At 47.8% G+C, this 27390-nt stretch overlaps 1 protein-coding gene across 5 annotated transcripts in view; it reads right to left on the minus strand.

Annotated features, from left to right (window-relative positions):
• rasal2 (RAS protein activator like 2) overlaps positions 1–27169 on the minus strand; it is a 36167-nt gene extending 8998 nt beyond the window's left edge. The window contains exons 1-7 of one of the 5 annotated variants that reach the window (XM_062404531.1): positions 26672–27169; positions 14650–14777; positions 14440–14563; positions 7549–7655; positions 5323–5435; positions 1328–1481; positions 219–317 (exon numbers count right to left, since the gene is read on the minus strand). In XM_062404531.1, the coding sequence (XP_062260515.1) occupies positions 219–317; positions 1328–1481; positions 5323–5435; positions 7549–7655; positions 14440–14563; positions 14650–14777; positions 26672–26798 (852 nt within the window). In that variant the 5' untranslated portion in view covers positions 26799–27169. Of the gene's footprint in view, positions 1–218; positions 318–1327; positions 1482–5322; positions 5436–7548; positions 7656–12844; positions 12886–14439; positions 14564–14649; positions 14778–21180; positions 21930–26671 lie in introns of those variants that run through there. The other 4 variants (XM_062404529.1, XM_062404527.1, XM_062404530.1 and 1 more) reach the window with 4 other exon arrangements.
• Between the last annotated feature and the right edge of the window lie 221 nt (positions 27170–27390).

The following is a 27390-nucleotide window of genomic DNA, read 5'->3' on the forward strand; positions in this document are numbered from 1 at the left end:
CCCCAGCTCTCGGTTGTGTCTCCACCAACCAGTTCAGTTCCAGACCCTCCAGATGAGGGCACTGTACTTTGTGTGTTTGATCTTCCTCTGTGTGTTAACCTCAGGTGTTTGTTGAGTCGTCTGATTGGCTCGACTCTTAATTCTTGTGTACATGGAACTTTTCTAGACTAAGACTCAAAGCTCAAAACCTCCGGAGCCCCCCCCCCCGTCTGTCTCACCTTGTTGGGCTGAATCGTCCTCCGAAGGTTTTCCATCCACTTGTCTCTCTCTGGGGCCGAAGTGCAGCTGAAACACTTACTGCCGCCAGTGTAGGTCACCTGACAGGTGAGAGAGAGAGAGAGAGAGAGAGAGAGAGACAGAGGTAGAGAGAGAGAGAGAGAGAGAGAGAGAGAGAGAGAGGGAGACAGAGGTAGAGAGAGAGAGAGAGAGAGAGAGAGAGACAGAGGTAGAGAGAGAGAGAGAGAGAGAGAGAGACAGAGGTAGAGAGAGAGAGAGAGAGGGAGAGGGAGAGAGAGAGAGAGAGAGAGAGAGAGGGGGAGAGAGAGAGAGGGGGAGAGAGAGGGAGACAGAGGTAGAGAGAGAGAGAGAGAGAGAGAGAGAGAGAGAGAGAGAGTGAGAGAGAGAGAGAGAGAGAGAGAGAGGAGAGAGGGAGGGAGACAGAGGTGGAGAGAGAGAGAGAGAGGGAGGGGAGAGATAGGGAGAGAGAGGGAGGGGGAGAGATAGGGAGAGGGAGGGAGAGAGGGAGAGAGGGGGAGAGAGAGGTAGAGAGAGAGGTAGAGAGAGAGAGAGAGAGAGAGAGAGAGAGAGAGGGGAGAGAGAGAGAGAGAGAGAGAGAGAGGGGGAGAGAGGGGGAGAGAGAGGGAGACAGAGGTAGAGAGAGAGAGAGAGAGAGAGAGAGAGAGAGAGAGAGAGAGAGGGAGAGAGGGAGGGAGACAGAGGTAGAGAGAGAGAGAGAGAGGGAGGGGAGAGATAGGGAGAGAGAGGGAGGGGGAGAGATAGGGAGAGGGAGGGAGAGAGGGAGAGAGGGGGAGAGAGAGGTAGAGAGAGAGAGAGAGAGAGAGAGAGAGAGAGAGGGAGAGAGAGAGATATTTCAGAAGATATCGGCGAATGAGGCTCGTATGGAGGATCCTGTGTCACGCCTCCTCAGCTGACGACCTCTGACCTCTCCGGTCATGAACAAAGCATTTTTACTCTTCACACTTTTTTACCTTCACTGATTTATTAGATATGAGATTAGATGGTTTGATTTTTAACTAGTCAGACCTCACGTCTGGGCTCTGATTGGCTGAGCTGATAACAGGTAGTAGTGAACAGTTGGTGTTGTCACCTCGAAGCAGAACTCCCGTCCCAGAATGCTGCAGTGCAGAGGTTTGATGAACACGTCCTCCTCCATGCTCAGGTCCAGAGCCTCCACCGCGCTGCCGGGGCTCAGCAGAGACTCATGGGAAGTCGACTCCTTCAGCTTGGGGAGCGCCCGAGACCTGGAAGACAACGACAGGCAGGTTTATGGAAGAGGAAGGGAGGACATCACGCTGAGGGTTCTGGTTCCTCGAGGACTCCAAGAGATCCACCGAACTTCCTCGGAGAGCTCGTCGCCACAGCCGCCTGCTGTGGACGTGAAGCAGGAGAAGAGGAACACCTACGATAAACATCCACAGAGCCAGACGAGGGGCGATCCCCAGAGCATCCCTCCTCCACCGCCTCCTCCTCAACTCCCCCCTGCTCCCACCGTCCTCCCACCTTCACCCTTCAGCAGACGACAGCTTCACTGAGAACACCACCGAGCAGGGCGTCCCCTTCATCAAGCCTCCTGCAGTCCAGCAGGTAAACAAGGGACAGCATCAGACCTGTGGGACCGTCCCACGGTAGCAACCTCTGCTGGGAGCTCAGGTGCTAGGCAGCCCTGATGACGCAGGAGGAGCAAGGCAGGTGTTTAACTACAGACCAGGCTCAGGAGATGTATGGAAGTCAACTGAACAACTACAGCTTCATGAAGAGGAGAAGAAGAAGGTCTGACACTCAAAATAAATGTCAATCTGACTTTACTAAAGGGTTGGATTAAAAGCTCTGTTATCGAAAGAAGGAAGGAAGAAAGGGAGGGAGGGAGGGAGGGAGAGAGGGAGGGAGGAAGGAAGGAAGGAAGGAAGGAAGGGAGGGAGGGAGGGAGGGAGGCAGGAAGGAGGGGAGGGAGGGAGGGAGGCAGGAAGGAGAGTTGTTTTAGTTACTCTATATCATTTGAGTCCGCAGGAGACAGATCATGTGACACTGAAGCTCTTCAGGAGATCACTATTTAATTCAGTGTGTGTGTGTGTGTGTGTGTGTGTGTGTGTGTGTGCGTGCGTGTGTTATGTAATGCTGGATTAGTAGAGATCATCTGTGACGTCAGACTCATTTCACTTCAACTCAAATCAGACACGAAGCTGAATTTAAAACCTCAGATTTTCATATTTTACATAATTTTCGACAAATTAAAACAAATCATATCAAAGACTTGATTGTGGCTCTGCCCACTATTAAAAATGAAAGCATATGATTGGACGTATCCGCCCTCTTGGATGATTGACAGGTCTGTTCATGTGAAAATGTTGATATTTAATAAATTATATTATAATTGTTATTTAATTTAGGGTTTCAACAAGTTAAACTTACTTTGAAATGAATGGAAAGTCAGAATTATTGAGTTTATCACGAGTGAAGGAGAAGGAGAGATGGAAACAGGTGATCTCTCTACAGTGAGAGTTAATGAATGAGCCAGGAAGACAGGAAGACAGGATGAGAGGAAGACAGGATGAGAGGATGACAGGAAGACAAGATGACAGGAAGACAAGATGACAGGAAGACAGGATGAGAGGATGACAGGAAGACAGGATGACAGGATGACAGGATGACAGGAAGAGAGGAAGACAGGAAGACAGGATGAGAGGATGACAGGAAGATAAGATGACAGGAAGACAAGATGACAGGAAGACAAGATGACAGGAAGACAGGATGAGAGGAAGACAGGAAGACAGTAAGACAGGAAGACAGGATGAGAGGATGACAGGAAGATAAGATGACAGGAAGACAAGATGACAGGAAGACAGGATGACAGGAAGACAGGATGACAGGATGACAGGAAGACAGGAAGACAGGATGACAGGATGAGAGGAAGACACGAAGACACGAAGACACAAAGACAGGATGACAGGATGACAGGATGACAGGAAGACAGGAAGACAGGAAGACAGGATGACAGGATGACAGGATGACAGGAAGACAGGATGACAGGAAGATAGGATGACAGGATGACAGGAAGACACGAAGACACAAAGACAGGATGACAGGATGACAGGATGACAGGAAGACAGGAAGACAGGAAGATAGGATGACAGGAAGACAGGATGACAGGAAGATAGGATGACAGGATGACAGGATGACAGGAAGATAGGATGACAGGAAGACAGGAAGACAGGAAGATAGGATGACAGGATGACAGGATGACAGGAAGACAGGATGACAGGATGACAGGATGACAGGAAGACAGGAAGACAGGAAGACAGGAAGATAGGATGACAGGATGACAGGAAGACAGGACGATAGGATGACAGGATGACAGGAAGTTAGGATGACAGGATGACAGGAAGGGCTGGTCTCCTGCATTAGGACAGAAACCTGATCCAGTCAGAGGAAGCACTTACTGACCACACACACACGCACACGCACACACACACACACACACACACACACACACACACACACACACACACACACACACACACACAGTGAAGCAGGGCGTCATGACAGCGCCCAAACGAAAAGCTAAAAGCATCGCCCCCTTGTGGCTGGCTGCAGTAATGGGCATTAACCTCCTCCATGTTAGCAGATGAGACATGGCCAGAACTTAAAAAGTAGACGTTAAATTAATGTTTCTATAAACCGAAATGCAACCTACACCCTCACACACCCACACCCAAACACACACACACACACACACACACCTACCTGAACCTCAGTGTTTTGGAGAGCTGAGCTCGTTGAGCTCTTCGGAGGAGAGAGGACGAACCGTCCATCAGGAGTTAGGACTCAGAGCTGACTGAGAGAGGGGCTGTGTGTGTGTGTGTGTGTGTGTGTGTGTGTGTGTGTGTAAAGCATTATCCTGCTGTCCAGCTGGCTGACATTCTGTCGACTATAAAGCTCTACACTTTCCACCCTCATGCATCAATATACTCTCAGACACACACACACACTCATTCTCATTTCATCAGTGTGTTCAGTGGAGACAGGATTAGCCTAGCTTAGCACAAAGACTGGAGGCAGCAGGAAACTATTAGCCTATGTGAAATGAAAGAGTAAAATGAACCGTAACTCTCTGATGTTTTTTAACATCAGCAAATGAAAGTTGTTTAAATGTAAAATCCATCAGACTGGAATCACAGAGAACTGCAACGTCACCACTGTTTCTGACACAAGAGTCCTGCAGCCACTCGTCCAGTCAAAACACATCCAGTGCTGGACTGAGTAATGGAGGAGGAGGAGGAGGAGGAGGAGGAGGAGGAGGAGAAAATCACCGCTTGAAAACAGGAGGCTGACGGATCATTAAGGAAACAGACTGACCAGAAACAGAAGGAATCGGAGGCAGCAAATGAAACTTTAATGTGACAGAGCTGCACCGCTCAGAGTCACTGAACCACATCAACACACTGCAGCTTCTGAGACTGCACCTTGAACAGAACAGAGATTCTTAACAGAGCATCTTCATCATTTGCATGGTCACAGATCATTAAAGGAAAAGACGACGGAAAGCCAGATGGACAGTGGATGAGAGACAAGGATGGGGTCAATGTCAAGGGAGACTATGAGGAGATCAAGGACAAGGTCCGGGACTAGGTTGAGGACAAAGACGTGGCTGAGGATGAGGAGGTGCAGTGTGTAGTGTTGGAGCTGTGATGTGCAGGAGTATAGACCGGCTCTTTAGACTATTCCACTGTTAAGAACAACATACGTTTCTGTTTTCATAAAGATCATCACATCAACACGCAGCCGACACGCAGCCGACACAAAGCAGACACGCAGCAGACGCGCAGCAGACACGCAGCAGACACGCAGCAGACACGCAGCAGACGCGCAGCAGACACGCAGCAGACACGCAGCCGACACGCAGCCGACACAAAGCAGACACGCAGCAGACACCCAGCAGACACGCAGCCGACACGCAGCCGACACAAAGCAGACACGCAGCCGACACAAAGCAGACACGCAGCCGACACAAAGCAGACACGCAGCAGACACACTTTGGCTTGGTGCTTGGTGCAGGACGAGTTGCAGACGGATGGAGGAGGTTACCTGTCGGGCTCGGGGGGGCGGAGCGAGGGCAGTTTGAAGCTGGTGTTTCTGTCCAGCTTGGTTTGACTCTTCGTCCTCTTGATGGAGCCTTTGAGTCGTTTACTGAAAAACCCCTGAAAGGTGAAAACAAGAGACAGAGACATATCAGAGCGCTTGAAGGATGAAGAGGAGGCCAATCCCTCCTCCTCTTCCTCAGGAATGTAAAGTCACTGAGGAGATGAATTGTAATTTGTGAATATGGGCTATACAAATAAAATTTGATGATTGATTGATTGATTGATTGATTGATTGATGAGGACGAAGAGATAACTGCAGCGAGTCCTCGGCCTGACTGAGATTCTGAACTTCACTGTGCCCAGAGCTTTCACTGAACCGAGCAGAGGAAGACGACCTGGCTGAGGACAAACCACGGCTTCACCAGAAACATCAGGTTCAACAATCTGGTGAAAAGTTCGTCCACGTTTGGAACATTACTGGTTCAGCAAGCAAATCCTCCTGGAACCAGGTCGACCAGCTGCTAGAGGACTTTTCAAACATTTGATTCAGAGCAGAACTATACTGGCAAATAGTAAAAGTCGAACGTACAAGACTGTGTAGTTTTAAGGTGGAGGAACTACACATCCCATAATCCTTTGTGGATGATCCTTTCCCACGACTTCCAGCTCCTTTTGAACTTAAACAATTCGTTAATATAGTATTATTATATATTGAAGTTTTCATAAAGTGTAGTAACTCAGTGAGCTCCACCAATCAGAGATGCTGCTCTTACACCTGAGCATTGTGGGTAGTGTTCTCCCCTTGACGTTGTGTATAAACCACGTTTTTCTTAAAGAGCAGTAGATATTATACAGACTTGTGGCTTCTACAGGAGAATATGTTGACAGATGGGAACAATGATAATCAATAATGAAATAACGATTAATAAAAATGAAAAATTCCCAGAAGACTGGTTCAATTCATTAAACCAGTGACCAGTGTAACTTCTTGAACCTGAACCACTTTCCATCACAGCGCCTCCCTCAGGTCAAACACTGACATGTACTCCAGTGACGACTCTTCACGCTGAGCTCAGTCAGCTGATCGTCTTGTATGATGACGGATTCGACCAATGACAGACAGTGTGCGGTCACATGACTACACTGCTTCTAACCTAATGATCAAAGTCTGGAGCATTCACATCCTTCCTGACAAGAAAGTGTCGGGCAGAGGAAGTGAGCGTCCTCGTTTCCTGAGATATTAATATCCCCCCCGCCCCTCCTCCCCCCCACCCTCCCTGCAGACTCACTGGTTCCATTAAACCTTCAGAATAAGATCCTGCCACAGACTCACACACTTCAACACGTCTCCACAGGCTCACTTCGTTTAACACGTGTCCATCACAGCTATCCATCGTGATCATATCCGTCAACACAATGACCACGGCTTCACGTCCGTGTTCAGAGGATCAACGGACTTCCTGGCTATATGAACTCCCAGCATGCACTCTGCCCGAGTTCCCGGCACAAAGGAACACGGACGACCTCTGAGCTGACGTACAAACAAATGAAAAGACGAAACGTTCCTCCAGAAAATCTTCACTTCTCCTCGACATGACCTCATCTTTAGGACGCCCCTCGTTCTTCTTAAGGAACCCTCATTTAGTTTTACCTTTCCCTGAGCGTCTGTTCTCTGTGACTCTGGTGAGTGGGTTCCATCTCCTGTGAGAAGAACTGACAGAGTCACAGACTGTCACAACCACCTGCAGGTGAAGAGTGAAGCTGATCTGAGATCAGTTCAAAACACTCTGAAGTTATTAACAACCAGAGTTTATCTCCAAGATCCAGCAGGAAACTGTGAAACATGAAGAATTCTAATCAGAGTTTGGTGGATTTGTTCCAGCTTAAGCGCTTAAGGTTCAGGAAGCAGAGGATCATGGGTAATATCCAGTGGGACGACACCCTCAAAGTCCAGCAGTTGATCATGTGTGGCCGCAGGGGGCGCTGTTGCTCACATAGTGATGATTTAAAGAGCAGCAAAGTTAGACCAGACTCTTCAGTTCAGTCTGAAGCTGAACATCAGGTGTGAAAGGTTCCTCAGACCAGAAGAGGAGTTCTGAACCAGGTGATCCAACTGAACCATGGTGGGGTTTGTTTGCAGAGTGAAAACACTTTGTTAGTAACGTAAACATCTACAGCCTCCATTGTTCACATGACTCTGATGATTAAAGACCGTGTGTGTGTTGCTGACCGGAACTTTGAAAGGTGACGAGTTCGGATTGTCGACGGCGACGGTCTTCTCTGAACTCCCCGGGCCGGAGATGCTCCTCCTCCTCGGAGATCGCTCCGAAGACACCTCTGTGGAGACAGAGACAGACAGAGAGAGACAGAGAGTTAAACCAAAACAGCATCTTCCTCTTCTGAAACCACTTCATCATCTCCATCTTCTTCAGTGGGCGTCAGACTGAGGCAGACGGACAGAGGACGTGCTGGAAATAGACAAGATGGAGGACGTATGGACGGAGGAAACCTCAGGATCTTCAGACCTGAGGTTTCTAACCTGTTTGTTTAGGTCCCAAACAGATCTTCTGTGTTGGAGCCATTTTTATATTTGAAACAAGAGCAGAAACTTTTATGATCAGATCAGGATGCTGAAAGTTTCACAACAAAACAAAACGTTACCAGCAGGTGTCACAAATGAGTTTCCTGACTGGAACATAAAGAAACTGAAAGAGTGTCCACTGGGGGGCGGTAATACAGTCACTGATCCTCTTTATATACAGTCACCGATCATCTTTATATACAGTCACTGATCATCTTTATATACAGTCACTGATCATCTATAAATACAGTCACTGATAATCTTTATATACAGTCACTGATCATCTGTATATACAGTCACTGATCATCTTTATATACAGTCTCTGATCATCTATAAATACAGTCACTGATAATCTTTATATACAGTCACTGATCATCTGTATATACAGTCACTGATCATCTTTATATACAGTCACTGATCATCTATATATACAGTCACTGATCCTCTTTATATACAGTCACTGATAGGAATCATTTCATTAAGAAGATGATTTGAACATGTATGTTTTATATATCTTTTGAACTTTATAAAAACGTCATGAGGTCTGAAGCAGTAAAGTGTTTTTTCTTCTTTTCAAATTATAATGAAAACATTCTCACACACACACACACACACACACACACACACACACACACACACACACACACACACACACACACACACACACACACACACACACACACACACACACACACACACACACACACACACACACACACACACACACACACACACACACACACACACACACACACACACACGGGTCAGATGTGAATCAGCAGCTTCACTCACACTGACCCAGGATCTGCAGTGACATCACACATGACGCCTCATGAGAACACACACATCCTGCTGCTCGGCCTCTCTGAACATTCGCCACAGGAACACAGCACTCAGCATTTATCTGCTGGATCAAGTTCCAACTGCAGCTACGTGCACACTTCATGCACGTGCACGTAGCGCTGTACGGAAGCTGGGACAAACTTTCATGCCCCCCCCCCCCAGTAATAGACAAAGAGGAATGAGGCCGACCTCCATCGCTCCTCTTTCACCGCCAAGACAAAGTTGATGCAGCATGAAGTCAGGTACAACAAGTCACATGACATGAAACACAGAGGGGGGGGGGGGAGGAGACAATACCTCGATCGCAGCTGTTCCCCATCATCTGAGGAGAGGACACACACACACACGCAGGGTCAGACGGGATTGGCTGGAGCAGCCACCACCCGTCAGCCAATGAGATTAAGCTGCAAACGTCCGTCTTCGTCCTGTGAGCATCCTCAACTGTGGCGTCCCCCCCCCCCCAGCCTGCCTCTCCCTCCTCAGCACCGCATCCTTCATCCGTCCTGCTCTCCCATCTCTGCCCTTCTCTCTCTGTCTCTCTCTCTATCTGTCTCTACCTCTCTCTCTCCGTCTCTGTCCCTCTGTATCTCTCTCTCTCTCTACCTCTCTGTCCCTGTGTATCTCTCTCTCTCTCCCTCTACCTCTCTGTCCCTCTGTATCTCTCTCTCTCTCTCCCTCTACCTCTCTGTCCCTGTGTATCTCTCTCTCTCTCTCCCTCTACCTCTCTGTCCCTGTGTATCTCTCTCTCTCTCCGTCTCTGTCCCTGTGTATCTCTCTCTCTCCCTTTACCTCTCTCTCTCTCCCTTTCCTCTGTCTGTCTCTCTCTCTCTGTATCTCTCTCTGTCTACCTTTCTCTGTCTCTGTCTCTACCTCTCTCTCTCTCTCCCTCTCTCTCTCTAAGAGTGCCGAGTTTTTACCGCATTTACTCAATCAATTGCTCCAACTACACTGTTCTGCTTTCTCTCTCTCCCTCTGTCTCTCGCTCCTCCCAGCTGACTGATATAGGACACAACTCTGGAGGCTTCAACTAATAACTGTGTGTGTGTGTGTGTGTGTGTGTGTGTGTCATCATCTGCTGTTCAGACTAATGTAAATATCATCACATCAACAGAGCTGATGATGATTTCATCAGTGACTCTATATAAAGACCACCAGTGATTATATACACAGAATTACTTTCTCTGTATAAATGTTGGAGTTTGCAGCTCTGCTGTGAGAACAGAGGCACGGCTCCCCCTGCTGGTCACACAGAGCATGACACCCTGAAGTGGTTCATCGATGCTGAGTCACAGCGCTCCCTCCACAGTGACACTCAGTTCTGAAACAGGATCATTCACAATGCTTTATGGGATGTGTAGTTCCTTCACTTCAAAATGATCATCTAGAGTCAGGTGCCTTCTCTCAATGAAACGGTCACAATTCATCTCATAGCTGGTGGATCTGGTTCAAGGATAAAAATTCTTATTATAAGGGTTTTCTGAAACATCAAAGAAAATAAACGAGACTGTGGCCAATACTCAGTGACACGGAGCTGCAGTGAACTATTATCATCCTCCTCTTCCTCCTCCTCCTCCTCATCCTCCTCTTCCTCTTCTTCCTCCTCATCCTCCTCATCACAACAGTTTGATGAAGTTTAGTGAAATGAGAGTTCATCAGACCATGCGTACATGAGCAGTGTCCCTTCATGTATTGGAACAATGAGACGTTTTGGACAGTAATAATTTGAAGGTCACTCAAGTGTTGGATTTCTGAGGTTTGACCAGTGCTCCAAAACAAGCGGTAGAATGATGTTGTGTTTAAATGTTCAAATGAGAGTGAGGCCGTCCTGAACAGACACACGCTGTTTGTGTTCTATCAGGAAACTGAGTCTGGGAGTTGAACCTGCAGACGCTGCTCCGTGATCCTCAGTGATCCTCTCTGGGTTTGACCTTCATCCTCCCGCTGCAGTTATGGATTGGAGGTGGATCGACGAGTCTCAGCTCGACCAATAGTTCTGGTGGATCCGCTGACGGAGACCGTGACCTTCACAATGTGGAACAGAGCAGCAGGGAGATGATCGGCTTCACTGACAGACGACACGCTGGGCCCCCCCGGCCACCACGGCTCGGTTTGTGGTTATTGATCTTCTGAGAAAGACTCGTGAGCAAACGCTGCTAAGATAATCGTGAGAGCAGGAAGCTGAGAGGTTGTTATCAGGTGTCACATCCTGCCTGTTTGTGTTACTGTGACTCCCTGAGCTGAACATCTGCTCACACAAGTTCTGATGAGGAGGAGACAGCTCCTCAGAGAACACGATGATGACGCCTCCTGGTTTAGTCTGAACCAAGACCTCAGGTATATGCTGGGACACGGAGGAAAGACAACACACACCCATTCAGACGCCATGCTGGTTTACATGGTGTCCCAGTAAGCCAAAAGAGTTTCCTTTCTCGTGATGTCACACACGTCGCAAAAGACGACACACATCGATTGGTCAGGAGGAAATGTTACGTCTGTTGCGTATCTCCGGCGAAACACAACCCCCCCCCCCCACAAACACACACTCACATACTCACACACTCACAGGGAATCAGTGGAGGATCCACTACTGTGGTCACACTCATAGTATATTATATTATCTATTGTATCGTCAAATACTTATATTTATACCCGTACTATATATTATATCATACTCTTTGTATATTCTTTGTATATATAAGTCTATATACACATATTTATACATGTGTACATGTTATTATTATTATTACTATTATATATACTGTTGCTGCCATTATTACTATATATACATATATATTACTATACTATATATTGGTATAATTACTAGCATATATAAATACATATTATGTTATATTATACACTATACATACTGTACTATTTTGTATATACTGTCTAACAATAACATTACCATCATATCATCAGTACTATTACCATCATCTGCCACTGCACTTTATCTACCTATTTATCTTGTGTTTCTGTTTTTATTTTTAATACTGCAATATTTTATATTTTATTCTATTGTATTGTATTTTATTGTATTCAAATGTACCGGCTGCTATGACGACTTAATTTCCCTTCGGGGATGTATAAAGTAATCTATCTATCTATCCTGGATTTATACTTTATAACCTGTACTACACCCACCCACCAGGGGGCGATGTCGATGATTTGGCTTCACTCTGGGAGATGTCATGTCGTCCATCTTTATTTACCGTCTATTTTCTGAAGAGACTGAACATTTCGTATGAATTTAGACTTGTGTTTATTCTGTTTTATAATGAGAATCAACATTAGCAATCCTCCTACTCACATTCGGCACACACACAATCACACACACACACACATACACACACGCACACACACAATCACACACACACACAGAGAGAACTATTCAGAGAATTCATTTTCACATCATGAAACCAGTTCCGCCTCCTCTCACAACACTTCACATTCCTGAGTTCATTCATATTAAACTCTGACAGAGCTCCGGCTGTAGTATTATGGTCTGTTCAGAGTAAGAGCTGATTTTAATTATTTGATTTTGACAAATTGGAGATGAAAAACATCTGTTGTGCAATAATTAGAAACAACAATGTGATGAATTAGAAATATCCCCTGTGGTTTCAGTCTCCTTGTCCAAGTGACACCTGATCAAACTGTGAAGAAGTTCTTTGAAGTCAAACTTCAACCATCGAGAGTCCGAAAACCAGTGCACCCCCGACGCCCCCTAGTGGAACGTCTCCACATCCCACTGTACTCACATCAAGGTAAAATATCTCAAACACAAACGCCCAGCACGAGTCTGTGATGTAGTGATGTGTCTGTCTGTCTCTCTCTGTCTGTCTGTCAGTCAGTCAGTCTCATTCAGTCACTCTCTCTCTCTCTGTCTCTCTGTCTCTGTCTGTCAGTCTGTCAGTCTGTCTGTCTGTCTCTCTCTCTCTCTGTCTCTCTGTCTCTCTGTCTCTCTGTCTCTCTGTCTGTCTCATTCAGTCACTCTCTCTCTCTGTCTGTCGGTCTGTCTCTGTCTGTCTCTCTCTCTGTCTCACTGTCTCTCTCTGTGTGTCAGTCACTCTGTCTGTCTGTATGTTTAAAGTGAGAGACTCACCCAGGTCGTCCATGAGAGAAGCTGCTCATTACCTCATGTCGTCTGAGAGTAAACAGTCTTTCAGTGTGAGACACACTCAGTACGCACACACCCCCGACCCGGACCTTCAAAATAAAAGGTCCTGCTTATTAAACGTGAGCTTTTTTCTAAAGCTCAGTCAAAGTCAGGCTGACTGTAAATTAATATAAATCTGTATTCAGTGTGTGTCCTGTCGAGTGTGTTCCTGTGAGGATTAACAGAGACACTGAGTCACATGATAAACAGCAGGGCAGGGAAATACCAAAATACATTGGATCCATCTGTAGCTGCTTCCTGAAAATGTTTTATTTATTGAATATCTATTGGAATAACTTCATCTTCAGCACAGACATTTTAAATGAATATGAACTTTTGATGCCATGTGTCTTTTATTTTGAAGGTAGGGTTGCAGGATGTGCGGTTTTATTGTGGAGGGCCTGACAAGAGGAGAGCAGCCTGTGGAATGCAGCTGATCCAGAGTCTGAAGGAGTTTCACCTCAACCAGAGATTAGACTGAGACGACAGGAAATACACCTCGTACCGTTTAAATAATACCGGTTTATAAAAACCAGAGATTAGACCGAGACGACAGCAACAGCAATAGAGATTTATTAACGTTTTCAATTAGTTTTATTTCTGTTTCGTGTGGTTTTATTTTGTGGTGTTAAACACTAAATAAATCATATTTTTACAAACAGACTAAAACACTATAAATTTGTTGATGAATGAGGTTCATATCCAAATTTATTGCCTATACATACTCAGAATAATCTCCTCTCCCATCCACTCAGGACCAAGCGCCGGACCTGGGGCCACGAGCCGTCTCCGGAGGGCCCCCCCCCCAAACACGTCCCCGACTGCACCGACTGTACCATGTTCAAAACACAAATCAAATCTCACCTTTTAATGTGTATGTTTGATTTGTGCTCTATGTTTATATTGTGCTACTTTTTATGCTAAACTTTGTCATTAAGTATCATGAAAGCGCGCTACAAATAAATTGTATTATTATTATGATATTAAATATGGCCTTTCACCAGATTCATTAAACCAGCCCTGGCCCCCTGCAGCTCCGGGTGGGAATCCCCTCTGCCCAGGCATCCCAGCGGGGGCAGCAGGGTCACTCCTGCCCCCCCAGACGGACGGACACTGGACGCTTTGTCCTCACACATTCCCCGGCTGCAGCAGTCGCTCCCACACAGAGCAGCAGAATCACAGACTGCACCTGAACGCCTCATTGCGAGTTTAGAGAAACGTTCACCTGACTCTGAGAAACACGTGATGAACTACGTCGAGCTGTTTACACAAGCTTTTCTTTACTGTCTTTAAGTGCAGAAGTTTAATAAAGTCGTTTTTAGTGTTAGTTGAATGACAATATTGCCACATATTATGCACACACACACACACACACACACACACACACACACACACACACACACACACACACACACACACACACACACACACACACACACACACACACACACACACACACACACACACACACACACACACACACACACACACACACTCTCTCTGTCACTCAGTGTTGTAACTTAACACTGTTACAGTCTTACCTGTCACGGGGGTGCCCTCTGCCTGGAACTCTGGGAACTGTCCCTCTGAGGGGACGCTGACCGTCCTGCGGAGACTCCGCCCCTTCGCTGAGTCCGTGGGGCCCTCCTGAGCTTCACCCGTGGCCTGGAGAGAGAGAGACAAAGACAGAGTTACAGAACAATAATCTGACCTGTTGTCAGTGTTTCTGAGGCGGCGTGGTGACCTCTGACCTCGTCATCCTTGTTGAGCAGGACCAGCTGGCTGTCGGTCAGGATGCAGAACTTCCTCTCCCAGGCTCCACTGTCCGTGTAGGGACTCTGGCCGCAGGAGAAGCGATGAGCTGGAGGACCTTTAACATCTGAGACACAGAGAGGACGCATCAGAAACCACTCTCAACCTGAAGCACTCGTGACCAGCAGCAGGAGGCGCTGTGCTGCAGGAACAGGTTCACATCTGATCTCTTATTTGACTATTTTTATAATAATTATTACTTCATTGATTTTGAAGTTTCAATCAGTTATATTAAACTATCTATTCATTATCACAATGACAGCTTTTTAAACCTTCACTCAGCTGAAGGACCAGCAACAATCATGGGCCTGAGAGCGAGGGCCTGGTTCCAGCACTGAGTGCAGAGCTCAGTGTGAACCTGCAGAGGGCGCTGTGCCTCTACACTCAGAGGAAGAGTGACGTCAGGAGGAATCAACTTTCAGCTCAGCAGGGGTCAGAGGTCAGCAGCAGCACACTGTTACCATGTCAGGTCAGCTCTGTATATTCATTTAGTAAAAACTGACTTATTCTATTAATGTAACTTTATCTTATTATTTATATTGTGAGTCAACAAACCCAGAGAGATTACAGAGCAATAAACAAACAGTGATTAAATTAGACAGTTTATATTATATGTTTAAACTATTGAGATTATTAATATAGGAGTTCTGACATAAGGACATTTAATTTTTAGTTTTAGATTGAATTTAAGTGAGGAGGAGGTGTGACTCAACCTGGTTTGATAGTGATCTAAATAAACACACGTTTCTAATTGTTGGACCTGTGCAGTCAGTCACACACACACTGGGTTATCACACAATCCGAAGTGCTCTTGGGCAAGGCACTGACCCCAAACTGCCCCTGGTGGCTGTGAATGTGTGTTGGGACAGTAAAGCTGTGGTGTAAAGTGCCTTGATGGACTTTTAAACTAAAAAAGTGCTCTCACAGGAGTCCAGTAACCCACAGATGAAACTCTGCCCAGTTTGAAATCAGCGTGTCCCTGTGGTTTGTTCCGTCTGAGGCAAAGAGAACAGGGAAACTTCACGCTGCTCTATCACTTCCTCATTTTTCAAACTGGTCCTCAAACGAGGTCACGGTGGAAATACAATAAAGAAATGTGCGCTGACTCCCAGTCAGCTGAGTCACCAGGAAGTTCAGGTTGTAGCAAAGAAAGTTCTCATGAGTGAGAACTAGAATCATCACACTGTTGTTCTATGCTTTCACCAGCAGGTGTGGCTTCAGTCGACATTAACTTTTTATCTAGACAAAGTCATCGTGAACTTTAACCTTTCACCACCAAAATCGAATTAGTTGAAATGTGAGACTAAGTGAACAATTGTGCCAAATATGAAAGAATTATCTCGAAGTGTTCTTGAGATATTGTGTTCACAAGGGGGAAACAGACTGTGTCCGACCACTGGGTGAATCAGCAGAGGAAGATCTGTGCTGTGATCACGAGCTCCAGAACCGGGGATGAACTCTCAGACTCAGACTCACACTTGTGTTGCTTCGTCTTTGTTGTGACACGTCGAGTCGAGCTTGGAGATGACGTGCGGTCACATGAAGCGAGTGGAGCGGAGGCCGGACGGCACGTTGTGCTGAAGGCAGCTGAGCATCCACATTTTGAGGAGACTATTTCTGGCTGCATAGTAAATCACCTGCGTCAGAGCTGGAGCTCCGACCCCCTGGGAAACGGGAAGGGAGTCGCACCTGCTCCCGCTCAGAGCGAGAGAGCGAGAGAGCAGCGACCACAGAGAAAGAAAAGAAAGAACCTTTCTTCTGTTCTGTCTCGGAGCTGCAGGAGGACTCGAGCTCGGCTGATCATCTGAGTCCACTGCCGCTGAGGAGACGTGTGGACGCCTCGGGACAGGACAGCTAGCTGCTCCCAGGTCATCAGCCGAAGACAGAGAGCAAAGAGAGAGAGAGCGTGTCCAGCTGCTGGCGTTACATAACAGCTCGTACCTGAACCTCCGTCCTGGTTCCGCCCGGCATCACACAAACCTCCACTGACCTCAGGCCGGAGCAGCAGGGACGCTCCCTGATGAGAAGACACTCTGCTGACTGAGACTTCAGCCGAGAGCACGGGACACAACCAGCTTGAAGACGAGAGCCTGAACCAAACCTCATTCATTATTCAACCTGTTTCAGAAAAAAACAGAAACCCAGTGATCCTGTGCAGAACCTCAAACTCTGAGGACATCTCCCTTCCCCACATTACTGATCATTCATCTGGTGAGAGCTTCACGTCTCTTTGTTTAGATATTAAAGATCTGATTTGAGTGGAGCAGAGCGGATTCTACCACAGGTTGCTCTCCTAACACATTCACATCACAACTGTGCAAACATCCGTTTATCCAAAGAGGTGAGCGTCCCTGACCGAGACCGAATAACTCCATTACACCTTGACCTTCATCAGAGTCAAAACATCAGTCTGTGGCTCAAAGCTCCAGACGCGTTTCTTTTTAATTCTCTTTTATTGGATTGAATCTCTCGTTCTGTTAGACTCTCAGAAAAGAGTCAAACTGAATCAACACAAAGCAGCAACTTCAATCAAAACCAGATCCTCACTCTGCCACTTCAGGTCTCCTCCAACCTCACGTCAGGTGTTCCTGACATTTCACTCACAATAATATGAAGTCTATTTGACCTTTGACCCCTGAAATCTAATCAGTTCATCTTGGAGTCCAAGCAACAGCTGATCAAAAGGTAAAGAAACTGTGTGAAGACGCCTGGACTCTGACCCTCGCCCACCAAACTCTTAACGTGGCTGTTACTGACTCCAGGTCAGATCCAGAGTTTGTGCTTCACAGACTCGTTCAGCATCAGATCCTCCTCATGGTTCAGGTGAGAGGTGGAGCAGCCGGGGGGGCAGACACACACAGGAAGTGACCTGTTCCCCCCCCGGTGGAGAACCTTCACTGACACTGCGCGGCACGTCACTTCCTCCAGAGAAGTGTGTGTGTGTGTGTGTGTGTGTGTGTAACTGGACACTGGCCTAACCTCCAGTGGGAATGTGTGTGATGTGGGGAGTGTCCAGCACCTGTCCACACTCTAAACTCACGCTGCTGAGGACGCACATCAGACTCAAACCACTGAGGACAACACTGACAACACAACATCACACTGTCAAACTGTACAGGTGAATAACTGACATACAACTGACATGTTACACACAGACAGAGAGACACAGAGACACAGAGACACAGAGACAGAGACAGAGACAGACAGACAGAGAGACACAGAGACACAGAGACAGAGACAGACAGACAGACAGACAGACAGACAGACAGACAGACAGACAGACACAGAGACACAGACAGACAGACAGAGGGCTGTGGGCAGGGCTGTGGTCAGATCCCACGTTTAACACTCAGAGAGGAAATGACAGAAACAATTCATCACTCCCTCCAAAGATGCAGATTATCTTTTGATTGACAGACTAGTGGATGAATGGACTTCTCTCTCCAGCTGACGTCAGGCGAGCAGCCGTCCTGTGAAGGGACACCAGGGGACATCCATCTGTCCTCAGTGCAGAGACGAGTGGAGACGCTCTGGATGGACACCAGGGGACATCCATCTGTCCTCAGTGCAGAGACGAGTGGAGACGCTCTGGATGGACACCAGGGGACATCCATCTGTCCTCAGTGCAGAGACGAGTGGAGACGCTCTGGATGGACACCAGGGGACCTCCATCTGTCCACGCTGGTCAAATCATCTGAGCTGTGTAATAATTCATATTGTGAGTTTCTCACTCTTTGTTGACAGGGACTCGGTTTAATATTTAAACACGCTGACTTCAGCAGGATGCTGCTGCATTTAAGTGTCAATCACAGCAGAGGCCTGCATGGAGGGGGTGGGGGAGGGGTCGTCTCAGAGGTCAAAGGTGAAAGGCAGTGTCACCCCCTATCAGGCTGACGAGAGCAGCAGAGGGGACGAGAGAAGAGAGAAAGGCGACTGAAGGATGAATTGTTCCTCTGAGAGAAGGATGGTGGACATGTTGACTGGTCAGAACTGGTTCTGATCCACCAGGAGGGTCCTCTAACGTCTCTGGAGCAGAACCACCAACACAAGTTGTCCCATGAGTCCTCAGTGCAGAGACGAGTGGGGACGCTCTGGATGGACACCAGGGGACATCCCTCTGTCCTCAGTGCAGAGACGAGTGGGGACGCTCTGGATGGACACCAGGGGACATCCCTCTGTCCTCAGTGCAGAGACGAGTGGGGACGCTCTGGACACCAGGGGACATCCCTCTGTCCTCAGTGCAGAGACGAGTGGGGACGCTCTGGATGGACAACAGGGGACATCCCTCTGTCCTCAGTGCAGAGACGAGTGGGGACGCTCTGGACACCAGCGCTGAGGCCGAACAGCGTGTTTTCAGATGTTAATGAGCTCAGACGCTTGGCCTTCTGTTCCTGTGTGGGCTTTTATTGTGAAGGGGACGTTTACATTCAAAAGGAAACACACACACACACACATACACACCTTCTTTGTGTATGTGAATCAACTTACTCTAAACTTAATGTTAACATAAAACTTCAATCCAGGTCGTGACTGTGAACAGCTCTGTGAAGGTGGACCGGCCGCCATGTCCTCACAAAGACAGAATAACACAAACACACACACACCTCTGATGAACAGCACACCCTGAGCCAAAACACGCATCCTGCCAACAACACAGACACACAATTAATCTCCAATTAGCAGCAGCCATTCATTTTCCCATGAAATCTGTGGGAGAGCAGTGAATCAGCCCTGTGTGTGTGTGTGTGTGTGTGTGTGTGTGTGTGTGTGTGTGTGTGTGTGTGTGTGTGTGTGTGTGTGTGTGTGTGTGTGTGTGTGTGTGTGTGTGTGTGTGTGTGTGTGTGTGTGTGTGTGTGTGTGTTGTGTTTGTGTTTGTGTTTGTGTTTGTGTTTGTGTGTGTGGAACTCAGTGCTCTGTGGTTTTTACCCAGCATGCTCTGGGGCTAGTGGGAACTGTGATACTAGCCCTGTGTTTCAGTCAGTCACTGCTGACTGATGTCGAGCGCTGTGGAGAAACAGGAAGTGAGTCGTGTCAGTCAGCTGCTGATTGGAGCGCTCAGCGGGGCTGGGGGGGGGGGGGGGGGGTGGGGGGGGGTTCCTGAGTCATGTGAACATGAACAACTTTGTTTCAGATTCAGTGTCACATGATGAAAACTCAGAAAGTCTCCTTCAGCGTCCCAGTGTCTGAACATCAGAGGATCACCCAACACTGAAGCATTATGGGAGCTGTAGTTTGAAAACTGGAGGCGACTAAAGTAAAGACGGTTTGTGGACAGCATGTAGTCAATGAGGCGCTTTGGGTGACATGGTGACACCATAATGGGATTCATACCAGCAGGATCACTAGGGCCACATGATCTTAGGAGAACATGTGATATGTGCTGTCATGTTGAACATCACCATGATGATGAAAAGTAAATGATGTTAAAGTCTTTCTGCTACAGATCATAAACAGAAAGTGATCTGTGCCAAGACTGAAACAAAGATTATTATTTCCATTCCAACATGGTTTATTGAAATCACGTCCCTGATGAAGGTGCGCTGAATGTTTTTGGTATAATCCTGGAGATATTAATCCTAGATTATGAATTCATGGATTATGATGAAAATGATCAGATATGATGTAGGACTGTTATCAGGCTTTTCCAGGTTGAAGGGCCTGTGGGGCTGCTGAGCTCTACTGAGTGCTTAGACGTGTTTTTTATAAACCAGTTTTAATAATTCATGCAGCCTCACACAGAAAGGTCACTGATTCAAGATGTTTGAAAGAACTGAATTTAAAGCGGACGTCTGTAAAAGTGAAGCAGTGATTTCTCAGCAGGCGTCAGTTCTGCATGAAAACACACGTTCATTATCGTCTGGCTCAAAATATTACATCTGCTCGGCAAAATTCAATTAGCATAAATGAACCTTCAGAAAGGCTGCCTGCTGGAGCTTTACAGACTCTGAGTAAACAGGCTGAGGATGTTTCACCCCAGGAAAGGAGAATCTGAACATGAGGCATGTGAAAGGACTGAGAATATCCTGTGATTACAAAGCTCCCGTCACACAGCGATCAGCTGAAACAAGTCCTCAATCAAGAATCAATATGAACTATTAATACAGGAAACCAGCCCCAAACCAAAGATATTCATTTATCTTCACAAGCGACCGATACAAGGAGCCGAAACTCGATTGACTTGTTAAAAGTATGTTTACAAAGAATCATTCTAAAGATGTTGACAACACAACAACACAACAAGACGACAGAGGAGCTCGTCCACGTTCAGTTTAGAGTCGAATCAAAGCCTTCGCTTCAGAAACAGAGTTATTCTCAATCGTTTTCATCACGTATGAAGCGACAGTGGTTCTCTGATGAAGGTCAGAGAACCAGCACCTGACGTCAGGAGCCGTAACACAACTTTCTGTCACAGCCTGAACACAACACAACACAAAACAACACAACGCCAGGTGAACGTTAATCTCTCCTACCAGTCTCCCCTCCGTCAGCCTCAGGATCGTCCCTGATGCCGAGACTCGTAGAGAGCGAGCGAATGAATCTGCGGACGACGGGAGCTCGTGGATCTGCAGCTGATCCCGTCTTCCTCAGCCCGGTCTTCTCCGGGGACCCTCCCGTCCCGGGCTCAGACATGGACCTGAGGAAGGGGAGCATCCTGCGCAGAGAGCCGGGCCTCATCGGGCCGTCCTGGAATCGTTCTGTGACGGAGCCAAACCCCGGGAGGCCGACCAGTCGTGGGTGAAGAGGCCGGACCCTCTGCCCTTTGACCTCGGGAGGGGACGTGGTGGCTGCCCCCGGCGCCAGGCGAGCAGATGTCCTCCACTTGTATCTGCCCAGTAGCTGCTCAGGCTGGGGGTCAGATCTCCACCAAGGCTTCCTGTAATGGTGCCAGCGGTACGAGTCCCGGCAGGGACCCTGGACCGGACCCTGGACCGGACCCTTGCAGCCCTCGGCGGGGCCTCTGCTCGCTGCTCCACTCATGGCCCCCCCGGCAGCAGGAGCGAGCAGATGGAGGCTGAACAGCTGGTTTACTGACGGCTGTGCTGCACCACGGAGTCCTCACTGCACCTCCCACACAACAGAGTCCCGCACTGAGGAGGCGCCGGTGCTGGTTCGTCCTCGATCTCCAGCTTCTGTCTGCGAGCAGGCTGGTGAAGCTCTTCCTGGGAGGAAGTCGAGTGTCAGATGAAGAACACGTTTCTTATGAGCTCGGCCAATCAGGTGCGGCAGAAGAGGCACAGCAGCAGACTGTGGTTTCCCCAACGAGCAGAGCAGAAACTGAAAGTCACTCCTTCCTCATGCGTCAGTGACACAAGCTCCTGAAGCTGACGCTCACAAAGGATCCAAACAAAGCTCATTCTCTTCGATCCAGAACCATGAGGCCGAGCTGCAGCCGCCTCCGACTCCTGAGCCTGGACCAATCAGAGCAAAGTCTGACCCAGACTCACGAGGACACGCCTGACTCGTTATGGGTTTCAAGAAGTTTTGACTCAGATCGGACACATTGGTTTTCAGAACTCAGACCCTATGTGGGTCGAGGTCTTAGTGTTCAGACAAGAGGAGGAGGAGGAGGAGGATAAGGAAGAAGAGGAGAATGAGAATGAAGGAGGAAGTAGTAGGAGGTGTTGATTCCTCTCACTGTTCTAATGCAAAGGTTTTTTTAATGGCTTTTATTTTGGTATATAGTGAGATGGTTTATTACAAGGCTCGATGTTTCTCTAATTTCACTCGATTTGATTTCCACCTCTGAATGATCTCGAGTTAAGTCCTGAAGGAAAGACTTTCATGTGGAGACCTAGATGGCGGTAACACACCTGGACGTAGGCTGCCATCCACCAATAAGCAAACAGAAGAAGAAGAAGAAGATTCATTCACAGGTTTATAAGTAAGTGTTTATTAACATGTTCATTTACTGTGGAAATATTATCAGAGTGACAGAAGGAGACGACTCCAGGACCACAAGATAACCTTCTCCTTCCTGTCGGCCTTTTTAAAGCCCCCCCGACTGACCCACAGACGTTATCAGCAGTTACTGGATAATGAAGCTGCTGGTGTCCAACATGACGCTGCATGTGGGTCAGAGTTAAGACCCAGACAGGCTGAGCTGAGGAGTTCTGGACCTCCACCAACGGTCCACAGGGGCTTCCTGTCAGAGACTTCCTGTTGACATGAGGTGATGACAGAGAATGTGTCTTTCTCCTGCTCCTCACTTCAGCATCACGTCTCACACTGTCTTCATTTTAGAACACAGTTTTAAAACTCGACTTCCTGGAACAGTTGAGGAAGTCCTCCTGGTGTTTTTCTTACTTCCTGGTCAGTTTAGTTTCTACAGAATCGATATCATCCGACTCTGAGTACGTTCCCACCTGAGCACAGCAGCTCTGAGGTCAGGTGAACCTGTTCCTGTGAGACACCTCCAGTAAAACACTGCATCTGGAGCCTCGTTCATTTCCTTCGCTCAGCGCGGACAGCAGATGAATCCAACATTCCTGCAGCGGCGAAAGGAAACAACTTGAGGAGCGAGGACAACAGGGACAGGAAGTCAAGTTTACGCCCGGCCCAGGTCCTGACGGCCGCCTGCAACTCAATGGTACCAGTTGGACTTTAGGAAGCAGGACTGGTCCGAACGCAGTCCCCATCAAGGGGTCACTGGAGGATGTGGTTGAGGAACACAAGTACCAAGATGTCCACAGAGACAAACTGGACTGGTCAAGGAACACAGTCTTTCAGTGTCTGCAGGTGTTTTTCACTCAGTGGTGGCCGGCGTCATCTTCTATGCTGGGGTGTACTGGGGCAACTGGGTGAAGGCATGGGACACCAACGCCTCAACAAGCTCATCAGAACTCACAGACCACAACAGAGCGTCACACAACGCCACAGAGCACCACAGAGCACACTCAAACTTTTACTTCTTTAAATTTTTGACTGTATAATTTTGACTGTATTTTATTCTACATATTGTTCTGAACTGTAATATTGCAGCAGGCTGGCACAATCATTTCTTTTGGGATTAATAAAGTCTTCTGTCGTCTCTTATCAGGTGGAAGCTCATTGGACAACACTTTGTGTCCATGCATGAGGACAGAGCCACAGAACTGAGGGAGCAGCTCAAACTAAAACGTCCCGGCCGGGACGCTTCATTAGTCTTTGTCCACTTCTCATCGTCATCCTGCCGGAAACCAGCAGCAGCCGCCACCTCGAGCTAAAAATAACCAGCAGCTTTAAAGAGACCACTAAATCAGCGGCTGGATCCCAGCAGAGGGACACGGCCCTCTGGAATCCTGGGTAAATCCCTCATGAGGCTGCTGGACAGGGGACACTGAAGCAGACATTTGTGTTCTCACATCCAGAACCTGCAGAACATGTGAGGAACAGGTCAGGAACACGTGAGGAACACGTCAGAACTTCAGTTCATGTCTGAACAGATTCAAACTGTTGTGGAATAATTTGACCTCTTGGTCTGATCTGATCTCTTCTCCTGTATGTTTCCACGATGAGTCCTGAAATAAACACCAGGTTTATTTTTGACATGTTTTGTTTCAAAGAGGAAATCCTGTCTCACCACCCCCACCACACCACCCCACCCCCAATCCAGATAACAGACACGTTGATCGGGAACTTTCCATTTCCTCTCTGATCGGCCTCCATTGTCCACAGGACGACTACACCTGAACCAGCTCCCAGGCACCTGGACCACATTCAGAAACACTCCAGCTGTTTCAGACCTGAGCTGAAATCCAGACGTGTTCCTTACATGTTTCTCACATGTTCTGCAAGTTCTCTATGTGAGAACTAATGTCTGAGTCAGTGTGAGGAACCAGCAGGACAATGTGTGGAAGCTTCCCAGAGGGCGAGTGGACGAGGTTTCTTACACTTGACGTGAAGCTGGAAGAACACAAACATCTCAGGATGAAGAAGAGGAGCCGGACACGTAGAAGACGAAGACGTGAACTTGGAAACACAAGGAGATTCCAGATCTTCTGGTGATGAGGGCCGACGCCGGTGTGGATGAGCTGTAAACAACAACACTGATCTTTCCACAGAAGAGTTTATAAGTCATGTCCCGCCTCCTGCTGCTCTACAGGCTCCGCCTCCTGCTGCTCTACAGGCTCCACCCCTCGCCTGGATGTTCCCACATGTTTCTGTTTGAACGAGTCGGACCCAACAACCTGCTGCTGCTTCACAAACACTAACTACACAACACATTTTCCAGAGTCATGTGTGAAATCAGCTTGAGTGTCTGTGTTGTCTCAGCGTGACGCTGCACCTCAAACATGAAGAGTGATAGAAAACATAGAACACACAGATGTTAAACATACTACAAACACACAGACACACACTCAGTGACTCACAGACTCCACAGACCCGAGTGGACAATAAAAACAGTAACTGAAAAAAACAACATTCAAAGTCAAGAACACACAACAACTGATTCCGATACAAAACGCCACAGGACTTTCTCAACACGTGTGTTTCAAACATGGCTGCTGCTCATCAGATCCAGTTTGAAGCTAAATTACATAGTTCAAAATCTGACAGGTTTAAAAGTCTGTTATCGTTAAAATGATTGAATTCATCACAGAAGCAAACTGGAAATAGAATCACCGGCCTGTGGTCGTACTCCTCCGCCAACCAGAGCAGATACCACCATAACAATATGAGCTCACTGTGACCTTTGACCTCCTAAATCTAATCCGTTCATCTCTGTGAACATGGGGCTGAGTAGATTCCCTCCGGGCGTCGATTAGATATCGTGTTCATGGGAATGGACAGAAACCAGCTAACGACGTAACTGGTTCCAGAGCGTCACCAGAGCAGAGACATCTTTACTCTACGTCACATTTTAAAATGATCCACAAACAAAACAAACTTCAGCTCGTCACTGAGACGACACAACGCGACTCACACACGTGACAACAACATGACTCATCCATGTGAGGACTCTGTACGGCCCTGTGTGAACAAGGACCTGATGACCTCATCGTCAGCCCCTGACCTCATCGTCAGCCCCTGACCTCATCATCAGCCCCTGACCTCCCTGAGTCTATGAGCTAACGAGCTAACGAGCTAACGAGCTAACGAGGGCCGGACAGTGAGTTGGACCTGAAGGCAGCGGGCGGCTGAGGTCATTGTTGAAAGTGTGTGAGGCGTGAGGGTGAGGTCATCGGCCCAAGCTGGCTGATGACATCACACTCTGTCGACAGCAGGAGGTCAGACATACAGTCCTGTTTCCATGGACACCAGTGCTGCGTTTAGGGTGCGTGGGAACAAACAACGTTTAATCAGCTTCTCGTTGATTTCAATCCTCTGAGAAGATCGTCAATCTGAACGTTCATAAATCAGAACAACTCATGAGTCAACAGGAAGTTACCTGAACAAACCTACATTAATGAACTCAGTTAGATTTACTGTATAAACTCTCGTTTTTTGATGAAGCTGTTATTTTACCACTGACTGATGTGTGTGTAGAAATCAGCTGATATGAGACTTTATCTTAATAAATAAAACTGTTCTTTACATTCTAGGCTCAATCTTAGATATTGAATCGCACCTAATACGTCATTACATTAACAGTTTCCCCTTAATTCTCCCTTAAATGACCTATTTCTATGATTTAAGAGAAAATCTGGGGTTAGTTCCACATGTGGGTTAATCTAATGGATAAAACTAGATTGAGTGGTTTTAATGTCCATCGTTGAGATCATATTTTAATCATTCCGGACTTTGCATGTTGAGATTAAGAGTTTTATCTCAGTGGATTTTACTGAGGGAATCAATTTAAAAACTTTAAATTCTCAAACATTCAGATTTTAAAGTGACCACAATCATCTTTAATTCAAATTTAAAAACTGGTTTCAAGTTATTACTTGGCTCCGGACAACTCCCTCCGCATTCACCGAACCCCTTCACTGAACCCTGCCGGGGTCGGCGGACTCAGCCCCGGCCCCCATGCGCTTCTCTTACCGTAGACCCGGAGCCAGCCCTGCTGCTGGGACACCAAGTCCGCCAGGATCCGGTCCACCAGCGGGTCCAGGAAGCTCAGTCCGCCGAGCACAGGCTCCACGTCGCCCGCCACCGAGTCCGTCTCCATGTCCACTCGGAAAACAGCGAGTTGTTGTTGAACAGAATCTCCCGAAAGTGAAGAGAAGAACCGGGACAAGAACCAGGAAAGAACCGCGAGAAGAACCGGGAGAAGAAGAGTTTCCAAAGCGGAGAAAGTCGCTCTCTAACCGGCCATGGACACTTTGACCGCCCGGTGGCTGTGAGCTAGCCGTTAGCCGAGGTCCGGCAGCCCGGCTCGCTCCGCCTCATGGTTCCGCTCTCCCGGTGGTCTTAGCGGGGCAACACGTCCAACAAGCGGGCCCTGGAGAGGCGGGGAGCCGCTGTCCTTCCTGCCGGGAACAGTTCGCCCTGGAGCCGCTTGAGAGTCCGAGAGAGCCGCTGGAAGAGAGCGCGGCCCCGTGAGCGCGTCTTCGGCTGCTCGTCCCCGCGAGTCCACTCCACACAGCCCTGGGCACGTGCCTGACACCGGCCGCGACCCCGCGTGAGGAGAGGCACGAGGGCGCGCATTCATATAAAACTGATTTAATAATCAATCAAATAACGTCTCTGACCTGAGGGCCCCTGATGATCCTGAAGACCCTGAAGAACCTGAGGACCCTGAAGGCCACTGAAGATCCTGA

This window comes from Platichthys flesus, chromosome 14 (genome assembly GCF_949316205.1).
Source record: "Platichthys flesus chromosome 14, fPlaFle2.1, whole genome shotgun sequence".
Taxonomy (NCBI): Eukaryota; Metazoa; Chordata; class Actinopteri; order Pleuronectiformes; family Pleuronectidae; genus Platichthys; species Platichthys flesus.